Source organism: Hemiscyllium ocellatum, chromosome 6, assembly GCF_020745735.1.
Source record: "Hemiscyllium ocellatum isolate sHemOce1 chromosome 6, sHemOce1.pat.X.cur, whole genome shotgun sequence".
In the NCBI taxonomy this organism is placed as follows: domain Eukaryota; kingdom Metazoa; phylum Chordata; class Chondrichthyes; order Orectolobiformes; family Hemiscylliidae; genus Hemiscyllium; species Hemiscyllium ocellatum.
In genome coordinates this window covers 19,675,151-19,692,087 of record NC_083406.1, presented here as the reverse complement: position 1 = coordinate 19,692,087, position 16,937 = coordinate 19,675,151, and the positions used below count along the sequence as shown (strand labels likewise).

General features: G+C 46.9%; 1 protein-coding gene across 5 annotated transcripts in view; it reads right to left on the bottom strand.

Moving 5' to 3' along the window:
• The window catches only part of LOC132816381 (dedicator of cytokinesis protein 9-like), a 349,182-nt gene that overhangs the window by 52,447 nt on the left and 279,798 nt on the right, over positions 1 to 16,937 (bottom strand). For 2 of the 5 annotated variants that reach the window (XM_060825856.1, XM_060825855.1), the window contains exons 35-38: positions 15,425 to 15,533; positions 9,090 to 9,156; positions 7,913 to 7,960; positions 5,507 to 5,649 (exon numbers count right to left, since the gene is read on the bottom strand). In XM_060825856.1, the coding sequence (XP_060681839.1) occupies positions 5,507 to 5,649; positions 7,913 to 7,960; positions 9,090 to 9,156; positions 15,425 to 15,533 (367 nt within the window). Of the gene's footprint in view, positions 1 to 982; positions 1,027 to 5,506; positions 5,650 to 7,912; positions 7,961 to 9,089; positions 9,157 to 15,424; positions 15,534 to 16,937 lie in introns of all 5 variants that reach the window. The other 3 variants (XM_060825860.1, XM_060825857.1, XM_060825858.1) reach the window with 2 other exon arrangements.

The following is a 16,937-nucleotide window of genomic DNA, read 5'->3' as shown; positions in this document are numbered from 1 at the left end:
CACAAAATTTGCAAATTTACTCCTGCTTTTGAACATTCAATAAATGTGTGAGTTATCAATAGATTAAAGAAACTCATAATATACCTAAAGTGTCCTTTCCAACAGTTATGAGCATCAACAGCACACGTGCTCAATCATTAAGTGCTCTTACACTGGAAGAGTTTCAAAGACTGATCACCCTCAATGAGTAGGGAATTCTCTTCATTGGAATGTAAAATGGGCAACCCCTTATTTTCAAAGGGGGACCTCCAGTTCCTGATCCTCCTACAACAGGAACCATCCTCTTCATATTCACCTCACTAAAACTCTTCAGTATCTTGGATGTTTCAATAAAGTGATTTTTTTATTTTTCTAAACTCTAGCTGATACAAGTCAAGTTGTTAAATATCTCCGTGCAAAGCATCCCAGTAAACATTCACTGAACTGCAAGGTAGCTGGTGATGATTCTGCTTTTCCCATTTACATCCCGTGAATCCCATTTACATTGTCCTTCCTCCCTCCCTGTTCCATTACCTCCCTGTTCCCATTTTGAACAGGCTCTTCATTTGTCTTTGAATCCCCCCTGGCCTCAATGCTGTCACAGATCAAGCTCCCACTCATTGGCATTACTGCACAAGCTGAAACAGCTATTTTCAGATTCTACCAGGATGAATGGGTTGCGTGTTACCCCTGCAATCCCGGCAAAATAACAGCCTGCAATACTTGGGAGAAGATCCCAGGAATGGTTCAATCAATTAGTCCAAAATGTTGTGAAGGGAGGATGGGTTAGAACTCCAAAGGGTTCAAGGGAGTGGAGTCTAAACAGCCAGGAGAATCAACTGCTGAAACATGAGCTTCGAGCTATTAATCCCCAACATTAGTTATGCACAACATGCATGAATTTCCAGAAAGAATGATAAAAAGTAAGTTTGAGAAGCTCTGTCCAACAGGGACCAGAAACATGGCAACATTAATCCAATGATGTAACCTTGCTGGGTCTTACCATTGTCTACAGAAATTCCAAGTACACTGGATAGCTTTCTTACACTGGAAACAGAGATAAGGTCATTTTGTTACTCATGTTTTGATACCAGCACACAGTCTTTGCATTGACTCACATTCCTGTTGACATTTTTTGAAACAAAGCCTGATCAGAACATTGTTAACGGTACAATTTTCTCCCCCCGAAGTTTGTGTACATTGAATATAGACCAAAACGTTTCAATGTGATGAACTCTAGGCATTTTAAGGGAGTGGAACATGATTATCTGAAAGGCATTTCAAATCAATGCATCAACCGTTGATGGAACTGAAAACATTTCTACAGTTCACGAATGGTTTTTAAGCAATCACTAGCCACATTATTCATATTCAGAAAATTTAGCAAGGTACGGAAAAAACAAAATAATAAATGCATAACATGAATTCTAACTATATTGATCATCCAGAGATCGCTAGCTATCACAGTAGAGCCAACTGTTGTATTCTGAATTATGTGCATGTGAATTGAATGAAGACACTTTGGTTCTGGATCATCACAACATATCCTTTATCCGCTGACATCAAAGAATAAGGACAGTGAGCCCATGATGAAGGTTTGCAAACGAGAGCAGTGACTAATCCCCTTAACCTGACTCTCTCCAATCTAACCCTGCTTTCTGCAGCTGGTATCGTGCATCATGTGAAAAGAGTAAATGTAACAGTTTCTAACTTGATGATCCCCATCGCATGTGACAAAGCATTCTCTGCTCTGATAACTCGCTCTTTTTCTCCTTCACATTTTGCAAAAAATCGGTCGGCAAGTATTCATTTCAAATTTCTCTCCCAAATCACAACGCTGGCTCACTGAGCACCATCATGTCTCCAAGTTGGAATTCTGTGGGCTCAGGTTCCACTTCAGGATTTCAGCACAAAGTCTAGGCTTACACAGTAAAACACTGAAGGAGCGCCAGACTGTCAGACAGTCATTAGAGAGAGAGAGCGCTGCACAGTGAGAGGGCCAGTACAGAGGGAGGGCCAGTACAGAGGGAGCGCAACACTGTCGGAGGGTCAGAACAGAGGAAGCGCTGCACAGGTGGAAGGTCAGTATAGAGGGAGCGCCACACTGGTGGAGGGTCAGTACAGAGGGAGCGCCGCACTGGCGGAGGGTCAGTACATAGGAAGAACCGCACTGGCAGAGGATCAGTACAGAGGGAACGCTGCACTGGTGGAGGGTCAGTACAGAGGAAGCGCCGCACTGGTGGAGGGTCAGTACAGAGGGAGCACCGCAATGGCAGAGGGTCAGTACAGAGGAATTGCCGCACTGGTGGACTGTCAGTACAGAGGGAACGCCACACTGGCGGAGGGTCAGTACAGAGGGAGCGCCGCAATGGCAGAGGTTCAGTACAGAGGAAGTGCCGCACTGGTGGAGCGTCAGTACAGAGGGAACGCCGCATTGGCGGAGGGTCAGTACAGAGGGAGCGCCGCACTGGCGGAAGGTCAGTACAGAGGGAGCGCCGCACTGGTGGAGGGTCAGTACAGAGAGAGCGCCGCACTGGCGGAGGGTCAGTACAGAGGGAGCGCCGCAATGGCAGAGGTTCAGTACAGAGGGAGCGCCGCACTGGCGGAAGGTCAGTACAGAGGGAGCGCCGCACTGGTGGAGGGTCAGTACAGAGAGAGCGCCGCACTGGCAGAGGGTCAGTACAGAGGGAGCGCGGCACTGGCGGAGGGTCAGTACAGAGGGAGCGCCGCACTGGCGGAGGGTCAGTACAGAGGAAGTGCCGCACTGGTGGACTGTCAGTACAGAGGGAACGCCACACTGGCGGAGGGTCAGTACAGAGGGAGCGCCGCAATGGCAGAGGTTCAGTACAGAGGAAGTGCCGCACTGGTGGAGCGTCAGTACAGAGGGAACGCCGCACTGGTGGAGGGTCAGTACAGAGGGAGCGCCGCACTGGTGGAAGGTCAGTACAGAGGAAGCGCCGCACTGGCGGAGGGTCAGTACAGAGAGAGCGCCGCACTGGCGGAGGGTCAGTACAGAGGAAGCGGCACACTGGTGGAGGGTCAGTACAGAGAGAGCGTCACACTTGTGGAGGGTCAGTACTGAGGAAGCGCCACACTGGCAGAGGGTCAGTAGAGAGGGAACGCCGCACTGGCGGAGGGTCAGTACAGAGGGAGCGTCGCAGTGGCCGAGGGTCAGTACAGAGGGAGCGCCGCACTGGTGGAGGGTCAGTACAGAGGGAGCGCCGCACTGGCGGAGGGTCAGTACATAGGAAGAACCGCACTGGCAGAGGATCAGTACAGAGGGAACGCTGCACTGGTGGAGGGTCAGTACAGAGGAAGCGCCGCACTGGTGGAGGGTCAGTACAGAGGGAGCACCGCAATGGCAGAGGGTCAGTACAGAGGAATTGCCGCACTGGTGGATTGTCAGTACAGAGGGAACGCCACACTGGCGGAGGGTCAGTACAGAGGGAGCGCCGCACTGGTGGAGGGTCAGTACAGAGGGAGCGCCGCACTGGCGGAGGGTCAGTACATAGGAAGAACCGCACTGGCAGAGGATCAGTACAGAGGGAACGCTGCACTGGTGGAGGGTCAGTACAGAGGGAGCACCGCAATGGCAGAGGGTCAGTACAGAGGGAGCACCGCAATGGCAGAGGGTCAGTACAGAGGAATTGCCGCACTGGTGGACTTTCAGTACAGAGGGAACGCCACACTGGCGGAGGGTCAGTACAGAGGGAGCGCCGCAATGGCAGAGGTTCAGTACAGAGGAAGTGCCGCACTGGTGGAGCGTCAGTACAGAGGGAACGCCGCATTGGCGGAGGGTCAGTACAGAGGGAGCGCCGCACTGGCGGAAGGTCAGTACAGAGGGAGCGCCGCACTGGTGGAGGGTCAGTACAGAGAGAGCGCCGCACTGGCAGAGGGTCAGTACAGAGGGAGCGCGGCACTGGCGGAGGGTCAGTACAGAGGGAGCGCCGCACTGGCGGAGGGTCAGTACAGAGGAAGTGCCGCACTGGTGGACTGTCAGTACAGAGGGAACGCCACACTGGCGGAGGGTCAGTACAGAGGGAGCGCCGCAATGGCAGAGGTTCAGTACAGAGGAAGTGCCGCACTGGTGGAGCGTCAGTACAGAGGGAACGCCGCATTGGCGGAGGGTCAGTACAGAGGGAGCGCCGCACTGGCGGAGGGTCAGTACAGAGGGAGCGCCGCACTGGTGGAGGGTCAGTACAGAGAGTGCGCCGCACTGGCAGAGGGTCAGTACAGAGGGAGCGCGGCACTGGCGGAGGGCCAGTACAGAGGGAGCACCGCACTGGCGGAGGGTCAGTACAGAGGAAGCGCCGCACTGGCAGAGGATCAGTACAGAGAGAGCGCCGCACTGGCAGAGGGTCAGTACTGAGGGAACGCGGCACTGGCGGAGGGTCAGTACTGAGGGAGCGCCACACTGGCGGAGGGTCAGTACAGAGGAAGCACCACACTGGCGGAGGGTCAGTACAGAGGGAGCACCACACTGTCGGAGGGTCAGTACAGAGGGAGCACCACACTGTCGGAGGGTCAGTACAGATGGAGTGCCTCACTGTCGGAGGGTCACTACTGAGGGAAGGCCACACTATTGAATGGTCAGTACTAAGGGAAGACCGCACTGTCATAGGGTTAGTATGGAGGGAATGCCGCACTACCTGAGGGTCAGTACTGAAGGAGTTCTGCACTGTCAGAGGGTCCCATCTGGGAAGGGAGTTGCAATTTTTAACCTACAAATGACCCAGGCTACCCAAAACCTGAATTATGAAGGATTTCCTCGAGTGGATTTGGAGGAAGTGTAAACAGTGGCAGGTATTTGGTTAATCAGAGGACACAGATTGTAGGTAACAGGCAAAAGAACTGGTGGGGAAATGAGGAAAGTTTATTTTCCTATAAGGCAATGAGTTGGAATGGGCTGCCTGAAAATGGAGTGGAAGCAGGTTCAAAAGTAAATTTTAAAAAAGTGATCTGGGTAAATACTCGAAAAGGAGAAATTTTCAGGGCTGTGAACAAGTGGGAGTGGGAATATTCAGCTATTGCTTTCAAAGAGTTGGCACAGGCACAATGGGCCAAATGGCCTCGATCTGCACTGTAAGAATTCTGTGAACAACATGAGGTGTTTACAACAACAAATAAGCATTTTGGTTTTGCAAAACAGAAACACTTTGAGAGCCAAGTAACCAATCACTGTCCCTCACAGACATTGTTAATAAATGGCTTTGATTGCAATATTTGATTTCAGAGGAAAATAATAACTTCCCTTTATATCGATTAGGCAGTATAAATAACAGTTTATGAGCTGCCAAAGGTTATGATATGGACCTGAATTAGGTTGTAAATAATCAGGTTCCACTTCAGACATCAAACCAATCTTTTCCCAATTTCCTTCAGCGGTGACAGCTTAATCGAATCAGGAATGTAGGCCCATGACTGTGCTCTGGAGGTGGTCTGCATAGTCTATTCAAAGGAGCATTAGTGTTTTTCTATGAGCTCCTATGTTCACTGATAAATGCACCCTTGAGACTACAAGACTTACTGTGGTTAAAAGTGCAAGAATTATCCAAGCTGCTGAGTTGCTGCAATCTGGCATGCATCATTCCTGTTCTACTGCGAGAAACAGGCAACGTTTGAGCTTTCTTTTCATGTGCATTACTGATGGATCCTAACCCCTCTTGGTTCCTGCAAGATGGGCAAATGGGACAGAGCAAAGGTTAATGTCAGCACAACGCTGCAAAAGCCAAGTGTTAGTAAAGCAGTTGTTACTTTTTTTTTGTGTGAGCATCTTCTAGAGGCCAAACTGATTAGTTTAAATGACATATCCAATTTTATCTACTTCACAAGAACAGAACAAACTGGAGTGTTGTTGACCATTTGGTCTTTCAAGCCTGCTCTGTCATTTAATAGAAGCATGGCTGATCTTGGGTTCCAGCTTCACTCACTGCCTACTTCCATACCTGGTGATTCCCTGAAACACCAGAAATCTGACTATCCCAGCTGTAAACATATTCAATGGTGGAGTATCACTAATACTCAGTGAGAGAAAATGCAAAAGATTCCCAACCCTTGGAGAGAAGAAATTCACCCGTGTCTCAGTCCTAAAAGATCCTAATTGAAATTATGTCCCTGTGTTTTAGATTCCCTGCCCAGCAGGAGCAACCTCTCAGTAGCTACTCTATAAAGCCCCTACAGAGTCTTGTATACTTCATTCCAGGATCATACAAGCCTCCAGTCCCAGGGACCAGTTTAGATTAGATTAGATTACATTACAGTGTGGAAACAGGTCCTTCGGCCCAACAAGTCCACACCGACCAGCCCATACTCTTACATTTACCCCTTACCTAACACTACAGCAATTTAGCATGGCCAATTCACCTAACCTGCACATCTTTGGACTGTGGGAAGAAACCGGAGCACCCGGAGGAAACCCACGCAGACACGGGGAGAACGTGCAAACTCCACACAGTCAGTCGCCTGAGTCGGGAATTGAACCCGGGTCTCTGGCGCTGTGAGGCAGCAGTGCTAACCACTGTGCCACCCACTTTCACTTCTGCCACCACCAATGAAGCCATACTTGAATTTGTTGACTTCAGGTGCAAAGACATGAACTTTTATCAATTAAATACAACTAGTTAAAGTGGTGACATTTGCACTTATCAGTTTTTTTCCAAGCAGCTTTTGAGAGTAGTGCTTCTAACAATTAAAGACCACAAAAAAACATTGTTTGCGGATTCATCATCACAAAACAGTCAACTCCAAAACAGTGTTTGAGGAAATTTTGAAGCTGCAATGGTCATAGCAAGCAAATACAAGCCAGAAAGCGTGGTTGCCAGTGAGCGAGTGTTAGCACGCCGACAATAACAGTAAAAGGCAGTTTACTTTTGCTGAATTTCTGTACCTGCGTACGGAAATTCACAAACAGCTACAAAACAAAGACAGATGTGAAACAAAACACATGGGAACAGAGACACACACAAAAGCAGCAAATACCCAAGTCTTACCCAGCAAGAGGGGAGGAGCCAGACACAGACTTTTTTTTGGGGGGGGTTTAGCAGTTGTCAGCATACAGGGTGCAAAATCAAAGAAAAATAAAGGTAATTTGTGTTAGGAATAAATGGTGAGTCCACTGCTTCATACCACCACCAGAGCTTTTACAATAGAATACCACAACAGGTTAGTTTATGAAGAAAATACAATCAAGGAAATATCAATGTTTAAATTGAAACAGTGCACAAAAGTAATAAAATGCAATTGTCCACTGGTCCATCTGAAATAAAGCTTCACAACTTTTAAATTGCATAAGCTGTCAGAAAAAGGAGTTAGTCCTCAAAACTAAACATAAAGAGGTGTCCTATAAAAACAATTCACTGGTCTCACTTCAGTTTGTAAATGTACATCTTGGGATAGGTAGAGAACACTGAAAGGTTTGCTAGGGTGTAGAATTTAGCAGAAATGGAATCTTGAGCACTGGGTTCTGGAGAAAGGTCACTGGACACGAGATATTAACTGCTTTCTCTGCACAGATGCTGCCAGATCTGTTGAGTTTCTCCAGCATTTTCTGATTTAGTACAAAATTGACCAACCCTGTCGAACAGGGTCAGTTGGTGGAAACCTGTCAAAGACATTGTTTTAAAATGGGACGCAATTTGGTTTGTGGGTGGGGATGTTTTTGTGCAAAACAATTTTAGAAGCAATGTCAAAGACTGTGGAGGGCAGGCTTATGCTTGAATCATCACGCGCTGATTGTTGGAATAAATTGGCCACTGCGCCTCCCTCTTTACAATAGGGACTACACCTTTGTTGACAGTAAAGTACTTTGGGGCTAAGTTTCTGAGGTTGTGAAACGTGCCTCAGAAATGCAAATTCTCTCTCCTTTTCAAATTTTAAGAACTTACAGAAACACTGGCAGACATTTCAGGATAATGAGTAGACTCTGTAACAGTACCTTGCTATGTATCGCTTCCCCATATATCTGAACTGATGAAGACACACTCTGTGGAGAGAAATGTAATAGTCAGTGCAGTAATACGTACCCTCAACAACAAAGAGACTGACCATCCAACCAAACAGGTCTGTGCTTCAGTAATTAAATCAAACTTAAGATAGCAATTGTCACCACCAATAATAATCTATTATTCACCACTTGTAACAAAATAAACAAGTTCATTCTATTAAAAGGCAGAGAGAAAAACATTTTCCACTCGCAGGGGGACAAGTAACCAGAAGGTACAGATTTATGGTGCTCACTAAAAGAACTAGAGTTGATCCAGTGAGTTGTTCTCCTCAGGAATGTGCTGTGGGAATGGCTGGTGGAAGCTAATTCAATAGTAACCTTCAAAAGGGTTATCCGATAAATCAGAGAGCGGTTACATCACAGAAGGAGGCAATCCTTCGGTCCATAGACACCTGCCACCTCTCTGTGTGGAAGCAGGCCATTCAGCCCAGTGAGTCCATACTGACCCTCCAAAGAGCATCCGACCTAGACCCATTCGCCTACCCCTGTATTTTCCATGGCTAATCCACCTAGCCTGCAATCCCTGGACACTATGGGCAATCCACCCAACCTGCACACCTTTGGACTGTGGCAGGAAAACTGGAGCACCTGGAGGAAATGCATACAGATGTGTGCAAACGCCACACAGTCACCTGAGTATGGAATTGAACCCAGGTTCCTGGCTCTGTGAGGCAGCAGTGCCAATCGCTGAGGCACCATGCCACCCCATAACAGTCCTGGGTGACCTGGATGTCTAGATCAATAGCCTAGCGAGAATACGACAATGCCATCGCCTTCCTTCATTATTAACCATGGTTGGATTCAAACCCATATCCCCAGAATATTATCCTGAAGTAACATAGTACTGATTCAGGGACATTATTAATGCCCTATCCCCTTCGGTGCCCTTATGCAAATGGGAACAGTTTCTCCCTCTCTACACTGTTCAGATTCACGACTCACCCCCCACTTTCACTTATTTTGAACTCTCTTCCCAAGCTTCCCTATCCCAAGGGAAAAAAAAACACCTTCTTCTATCCATTCACTGAATCCTTGAAAACACAAAAACTGCAATGGGAATGGCTCTTGGAAAAATATCTGCAAAGTCTCATTGCTCAGATATACTCACTCAAGGATTGTAAAGAAGTCCATCAGTTCAGGAGTAGAAGCCTTGTTCCAATAAGTAATCAAAGCATCTATAAAATAAACAAGATATTTTATGTTACTCTGTCAAACATAATCAGCAAAAACAGTACTCTTCTTGTAAAGTCACAATGATTTGACATCTGGTATTAGAACATAGAAAAATACAGCGCAGTACAGGCCCTTCGGCCCTCGATGTTGCGCTGACCAAAGCCCACCTAACCTACACTAGCCCAATAACCTCCATATGCCTATCCAATGCCCGCTTAAATGACCATAAAGAGGGAGAGTTCACCACTGCTACTGGCAGGGCATTCCATGAACTCACAACCCGCCGAGTAAAGAATCTACCCCTAACATCTGTCCTATACCTACCACCCCTTAATTTAAAGCTGTGTCCCCTAGTAACAGCTGACTCCATTAACAGAAAAAGGTTCTCACTGTCTACCCTATCTAAACCCCTAATCATCTTGTACACCTCTATCAAATCTCCCCTAAACCTTCTTTTCTCCAATGAGAACAGCCCCAAGTGCCTCAGCCTTTCCTCATACGATCTTCCTACCATGCCAGGCAACATCCTGGTAAACCTCCTCTGCACTCGTTCCAATGCCTCCACATCCTTCCTATAGTATGGCGACCAAAACTGCACACAATACTCCAGATGAGGCCGCACCAGAGTCTTATACAACTGCAACATGACCTCAGGACTCTGGAACTCAATTCCTCTACCAATAAAGCCCAGTACACCATATGCCTTCTTCACAGCTCTATTTACCTAGGTGGCAACTTTCAGAGATCTGTGTACATGGACACCAAGATCCCTCTGCTCATCCACACTACCAAGTAGCCTACCATTAGCCCAGTAATCCATCTTCTTGTTACTCCTACCAAAGTGAATGACTTCACACTTAGCTACATTGAACTCCATTTGCCACCTTTCTGCCCAGCTCTGCAACTTATCTATATCCCGCTGTAACCTGCCACATCCTTCTTCGCTGTCCACAACTCCACCGACTTTCGTGTCATCCGCAAACTTGCTCACCCAGCTTTCAAGCCCCTCCTCTAGATCATTTATAAAGATGACAAACAGCAATGGTCCCAAAACAGATCCTTGTGGAACACCGCTAGTAACTGCACTCCAAGATGAACCTATTCCCAGTGGTTATTGTTTTCCATTTGTGACATGCAACAAGTTCATTATTAACTTGTGGCTGAAATGATCTCTCATGTACACATCTACTTGTGACTAATGAACTGACATCAAAGGGAGTCCATTGAGAAGACTCGATCCCACTTTCGTCTACTATGGAACGATCACGAACAGGCCAAATCCAATCAGGGCCCCGTATTTAAGGAAGGATTTCTTGTCTTTGGAAGGGTCTAGAGGTGGTTTACAAGCACGATCCTGGGGATGAAGGGCTTTTCACATGAGGTGCAGTTGAGGACTCTTTCTCTGTACTCGAGAAGGATGAGGGGACATCCCATTCAATCTCACAAAATACTGTGAAGCCTGGATACAGTGAACGTGGAGAAGATGTTCCCATTACGAGGAAAGATTAGGACCCAGGGTACAGCCTCAGCTTTTAGAACCGAGATAAGGAGAAAATTCTTCAACCTGAGGGTAGTGAAGCTGTGGAACTCAATGCTGCAGAACGTGATGGAGGCCAAGTCATTGAGTGTATTTAAGACAGATACAGATAGGTTCTTGGTTAGTAAGGGAATCAAAGGTTAAGGGGAGAAGACAGGAGGATGGGGCTGAGAAACATTATCAGTCATGATTGAATGGTGAGTAGACTTGATGGGCTGAATGGCCTGATTCTGATCCTGTATCTTATGAAAAGAGTTGAACATGTGTTGCTCGTTAAAGCACAGCAGGTCAGGCAGCATCCAAGGAATAGGAAATTCGACGTTTCGGGCATAAGCCCTTCATCAGGAATGAGGAGAGAGTGCCAGGCAGGCTAAGATAAAAGGTAGGGAGGAGGGACTTGGGGGAGGGGTGATGGAGATGTGATAGGTGGAAGGAGGTCAAGGTGAGGGTGGTAGGCCGGAGTGGGGTGGGGGCGGAGAGGTCAGGAAGAAGATTGCAGGTTAGGAGGGCGGTGCTGAGTTGAGGGAACCGACTGAGACAAGGTGGGGGGAGGGGAAATGAGGAAACTGGAGAAATCTGAGTTCATACCTTGTGGTTGGAGGGTTCCCAGGCGGAAGATGAGGCGCTCTTCCTCCAACCATCGTGTTGTTATGTTTTGCCGGTGGAGGAGTCCAAGGACCTGCATGTCCTCAGTGGAGTGGGAGGGAGAGTTAAAGTGTTGAGCCACGGGGTGGTTGGGTTGGTTGGTCCGGGCGTCCCTGAGGTGTTCTCTGAAGCGTTCCGCAAGTAAGCGGCCCGTCTCCCCAATGTAGAGGAGGCCACATCGGGTGCAGCGGATGCAATAGATGATGTGTGTGGAGGTACAGGTGAACTTGTGGCGGATATGGAAGGATCCCTTGGGGCCTTGGAGGGAAGTGAGGGAGGAGGTGTGGGCGCAAGTTTTACATTTCCTGCGGTTGCAGGGGAAGGTGCCGGGAGTGGAGGTTGGGTTGGTGGGGGGTGTGGACCTGACGAGGGAGTCACGAAGGGAGTGGTCTTTGCGGAACGCTGATAGGGGAGGGGAGGGAAATATATCCCTGGTGGTGGGGTCCGTTTGGAGGTGGCGGAAATGACGGCAGATGATACGCTGTATACGGAGGTTGGTGAGGTGGTAGGTGAGAACCAGTGGGGTTCTGTCTTGGTGGCGGTTGGAGGGGCGGGGCTCAAGGGCGGAGGAGCGGGAAGTGGAGGAGATGCGGTGGAGGACATCGTCGATCACGTTTGGGGGGAATCTGCGGTCCTTGAAGAAGGAGGCCATCTGGGCTGTGCGGTGTTGGAACTGGTCCTCCTGGGAGCAGATGCGGCGGAGACGAAGGAATTGGGAATATGGGATGGAGTTTTTACAGGGGGCAGGGTGGGAGGAGGTGTAGTCCAGATAGCTGTGGGAGTCAGTCGGTTTATAGTAGATGTCTGTGTTGAGTCGGTCGCCTGAGGTAGAAATGGAAAGGTCTAGGAAGGGGAGGTAGGAGTCTGAGACAGTCCAGGTGAATTTGAGGTCAGGATGAAAGGTGTTAGTAAAGTTGATGAACTGTTCAACCTCCTCGTGGGAGCACGAGGCAGCGCCGATACAGTCATCGATGTAGTGGAGGAAAAGGTGGGGGGTGGTGCCAGTGTAGTTGCGGAAGATGGACTGTTCCACATATCTTACGAAGAGACAGGCATAGCTGGGGCCCATGCGGGTGCCCATGGCAACTCCTTTAGTTTGGAGGAAGTGGGAGGATTGAAAAGAGAAGTTATTCAGGGTGAGGACCAGTTCAGTCAGTCGAAGGAGGGTGTCAGTGGAAGGGTACTGGTTGGTGCGGCGGGAAAGGAAGAAGCGGAGGGCTTTGAGTCCTTCGTGATGGGGGATGGAGGTGTACAGGGACTGGATGTCCATCATGAAAATAAGGCGTTGGGGACCGGGGAAGCGAAAATCCTGGAGGTGGTGGAGGGCGTGGGTGGTGTCCCGAACGTAGGTGGGGAGTTCTTGGACTAAAGGGGACAGAACTGTGTCAAGGTATGCGGAGATGAGTTCGGTGGGGCAGGAGCAGGCCTATCTTTTACCCTATCTTATGAAAAGATCCAACCTCCATTTGGCTCTGCATCAAATCACCAGCCAAAGGCTTAGGAAAACTCTCATGACATTTTCCATCTCTTTGACCTCATCATGTATTAAGAAGGAAAACCAGAATTCCTCCTGGGGTATTGGAACTTTTCAAATATCTTCTTACAAGACCAAATATGTTAAAGAACCATTATATTAAATTTATGTCAGCACTTGATTTTAAGCATTCTAACCCAGCTTCTGATGAATCGATTATCTCAGAAATATCCAGGACAAGCAGCCCACTTGTTCAACACCTCTCACAATCAATACTTCATCATGTTAAAATATCTCAACTAGATCACCTCTGAATCCATTACATTCAAGGAATACAAAACCTCCTTTACACAACCTGTCTACATAATCGACCTGGGATCATTTTTATGAATCTGCACTGTGCCCCCTTCAAATTAAATATATTTCCTCCTGAGACAGTGCCCAGAAATGATCATGGCCACTCACTTTCCCAAAGCAATTAGAAATGTACAGTCACACGACTGAATGAGAGATTCATGAGTCACAAGCCCTAAAATATACTGAACTTTCATGCTCATTAAAACAATTAGTTATAATCTATAAACTTCTGGTTGATTAGATTACTTACAGTGTGGAAACAGGCCCTTCGGCCCAACAAGTCCACACCGACCCGCCGAAGCGCAACCCACCCATACCCCTACATATACCCCTTACCTAACACTACGGGCAATTTAGCATGGCCAATTCACCTGACCCGCACATCTTTTGGACTGTGGGAGGAAACCGGAGCACCCGGAGGAAACCCACGCAGACACGGGGAGAACGTGCAAACTCCACACAGTCAGTCGCCTGAGGTGGGAATTGAACCCAGGTCCCTGGCGCTGTGAGGCAGCAGTGCTAACCACTGTGCCACCATGCCGCCCCTAATGATCTTAGCTCTCATTACCCTAATAAATAACAAGAAAAACTTGGCAGAAGCCAACACTCTAGAGTGATTCTGTAGATCATCAATATTAGAAACCTTTAAGACAGATATCAATTCTTCAACCTTAAATGATTATAAGTTAAAGCTTATGCATGTTGGTAAAGGGTTATATTGCATTATTATCAGAAATTAATCTTATAACCTGCTCGCTGTGATTTGAAACATACCAGGTCCTCAGAGTATGTGACTTAATGGTTGTTGAAAGGATGTTTTCCTTTCCAGGAGAGAATAAGACTGGAGGATACGATGTGAAATACAGGATCAACTATTTAAGATGGAGATGATGAGAACCTCTTTCCCTCAGAGGGTCACTGAGTCTGTGGCATTCTCTTCTCCAGAGGGTGGTGGAAACAGGGTCATTGGAAGGGTCAACAACATAAAGATCAATTCGCGACAAACAAGGATATCAGGTTCAGGCAAGAAATGGGAGTTCAGATCACAATGATTACTAATCTGAATGTTCATATCTGAGCCTGGGAGTAGGTATATTCATAATGACTCGTCTAAGGAAATACCAATGCTTTTCAATTCCCTATCCAACATCACTGACATGGCCATTCAGCCCAAATGATCTCTGCTGGTTTTCATGCTTCACAACAACTGTCCCTCTCAATGCTATTTCACCTCACCCTGTCAGCATAACCTTCTTTTCCTTCTACCTCATGTGTTTTCTTTATTTTATTCGTTCACCAGTTGTAGGATAACATTTACTACCCAGCCCTGATTGCTCGACAAGGTGGTTTTGAGTCACCTATTTTTAGGGCAATTAGAAATGGACAATAAGAGACAGTATGCCCGGGGGATAAAAAATATCTGGCTTCCCATCAAGTCAGAAGTCACATGACACCAGGTTATAGTCCAACAGGTTTATCTGAAATCACGAGCCTTTCAGAGCACTGCTCCTTTGTCAGGTAAAGTGGAGGGAGATGCACAGAACACAAGCGCTTGTGTGCTCCTCTCCACCTGATGAGGGAGCAGTGCTCCAAAAGCTCATGACTTCAAATAAACCTGATGGACTGAAACCTGGTGTTGTGAGACTTGACTTTGCCCACCCCAGTCTAACACCTCCAGCACCTCCACATCGTGGTTCCCATTAAGTGCTATTCACCTCAACTACGCCACATTGTGGTGAATTCCACACTTTCACCATTCTCTGGACGAAGATATTTCGCCTCAATTTGCAACTGGAGGGATCATTGGCCTACTTATCTTTACAGCCTGCAGTTTTGAACTCCCACAAATGCAAAAAGTATTCCCTATGTTTATCCCAATGAAAACTTTCTTCCTACTAAAGTATTGTCATCCCCAGCTTTCTCTTTCCCAGAGGACAGAGTCACAGCCTCTTGGATCTTTCCCATTTATTGTTAAAGCTGTCAACTCTGAAAAACAAACTAATGTGTATTCCCAATTTTCGAATGGAAAAATTGCATTTGGGAACTGGAGAGTAACAGACTTAGTATTTCAGAGCCATGACCTTTCATCAGCTTTAGGGAAAAGTCTTGGACCAGAAACATCAGCTTCTCTCCAGCATTTTCAGCTCTTATTTCTGGTATCGAGTGTATGCAGTACTTTGCTTTGGAGTATGGGAACTGAATTTAATTTGCTCCTTAAAATCGGGCTTTGTTACAATAAAGATGTTAATGGACCTACCATCAGACATGCTTTTTAGCACGTGCAGGAAACACATGAGGAGACTACGTATCTCTGTCTGTTCCAGTTTGTCGCATCGTATCAGAGAGCCCCCAACACAGCCTTGATTCTAAGAGAGACATACACCATTAGCATTAGATCTAGATTGGAAAACATCAATTTTTTTAAAAAAAGTTCATTGCTTTCATTTAAGGCAACAAAACATGGAGTCTTTCTACATTGGGCAGAGGAGGGTTTACAGTATTTCAAACATGATTCAGGTTTTTGGGAATATTTAAACAATGATCAAAAAGCAAGTCCCTTCTTCACACAGCTTCACAAGAACCATGCAACTTTACACAGCACCTCAAAGAGCAGCTTTTAGTTACGTGACAACTGAAAAAGGGAAGTAAAGTCTCAGGCGAAGAAGCAAGTATTACTAAAATCTGTCGAATTTCCTATTCCTTGGATGCTGCCTAACCTGCTATGCTTTAACCAGCAACACATTTTCAGCTGTGATCTCCAGCATCTGCAGACCTCACTTTTTACCCTAGAATCTGTTGAAGGCCATTTTCCATCAAGGAGTTTCACTGATTTGCACTGCATCGCTGTGCTTTCCCCATAGCCATGCAAAATTTTCCTTTTCAAGCCAAAGACTAACTACCTGGGAAAGAGCTCTTCAGTTGTGGGTTATGTTCTTCAAGTTCATAATTTTACCCAATAACTTCCACCTCCCAAACTGACATTGTCAAGGGAAACCTTGATTTGTAAACGGTTTTCCCTCAGTGACATTTCACCACATGGGGCCAAGTGGATGAGGAAAAGCTTTCCAATGCTCCAACTGCAGTTTGTTAGTCATCTCAAAACTGTGTGAAACATGCTTTTGCATTCAAATTAAGTACACCTTCCCTGAGAATACTGACAGGAAGTTCTATTTTATCATCGATGTGAGCAGTGAGGAAAGCTAGCACTTATAGAACAGTTTCATTCCCACATAACCCCCACTCTCTCACCATCTGCAGCTGTCACAGTAAACAAAACAATCTTAAGGACACACTGATATTAATAGCAACTCCGGTTTAGTGAAGCCATTACTCTGTGCAGAGGCAGTCCAGGTGTCTGAGGTGAATGCTTTGTAGGCTTCTAATTTCTCCCTTTTGAATAACTAAAAGCAGAAAGCCAATGAAAATGCAAGGAAGGTGGTAGACACCCACCTCTGCTCCCCCAAACTCAATTCAAGCTTTCCAGAGGCCAAATCTTCAATCCACCCAGAGTAAAAATTCCAAAACTGGATTTCACATACAGTTAGTGACAGGGGGCTGAGACTGGGACGGATATAAAGGGAGGTCATCTATCACCTTCACGAGAGGGTGGGTAAGTGGAGCTGAGTCCACGTAAAGATCAGCCATGATCTTACTGAATGTTGGAGCAGGTTTGACGGGCCAAATGGCCTACTCCTGCTCCTGTTTCTTATGCCCAACACAAGCTCACCCACTGTAAAATGTAAGAGGTGCAGACACCAATATCAGCTGCC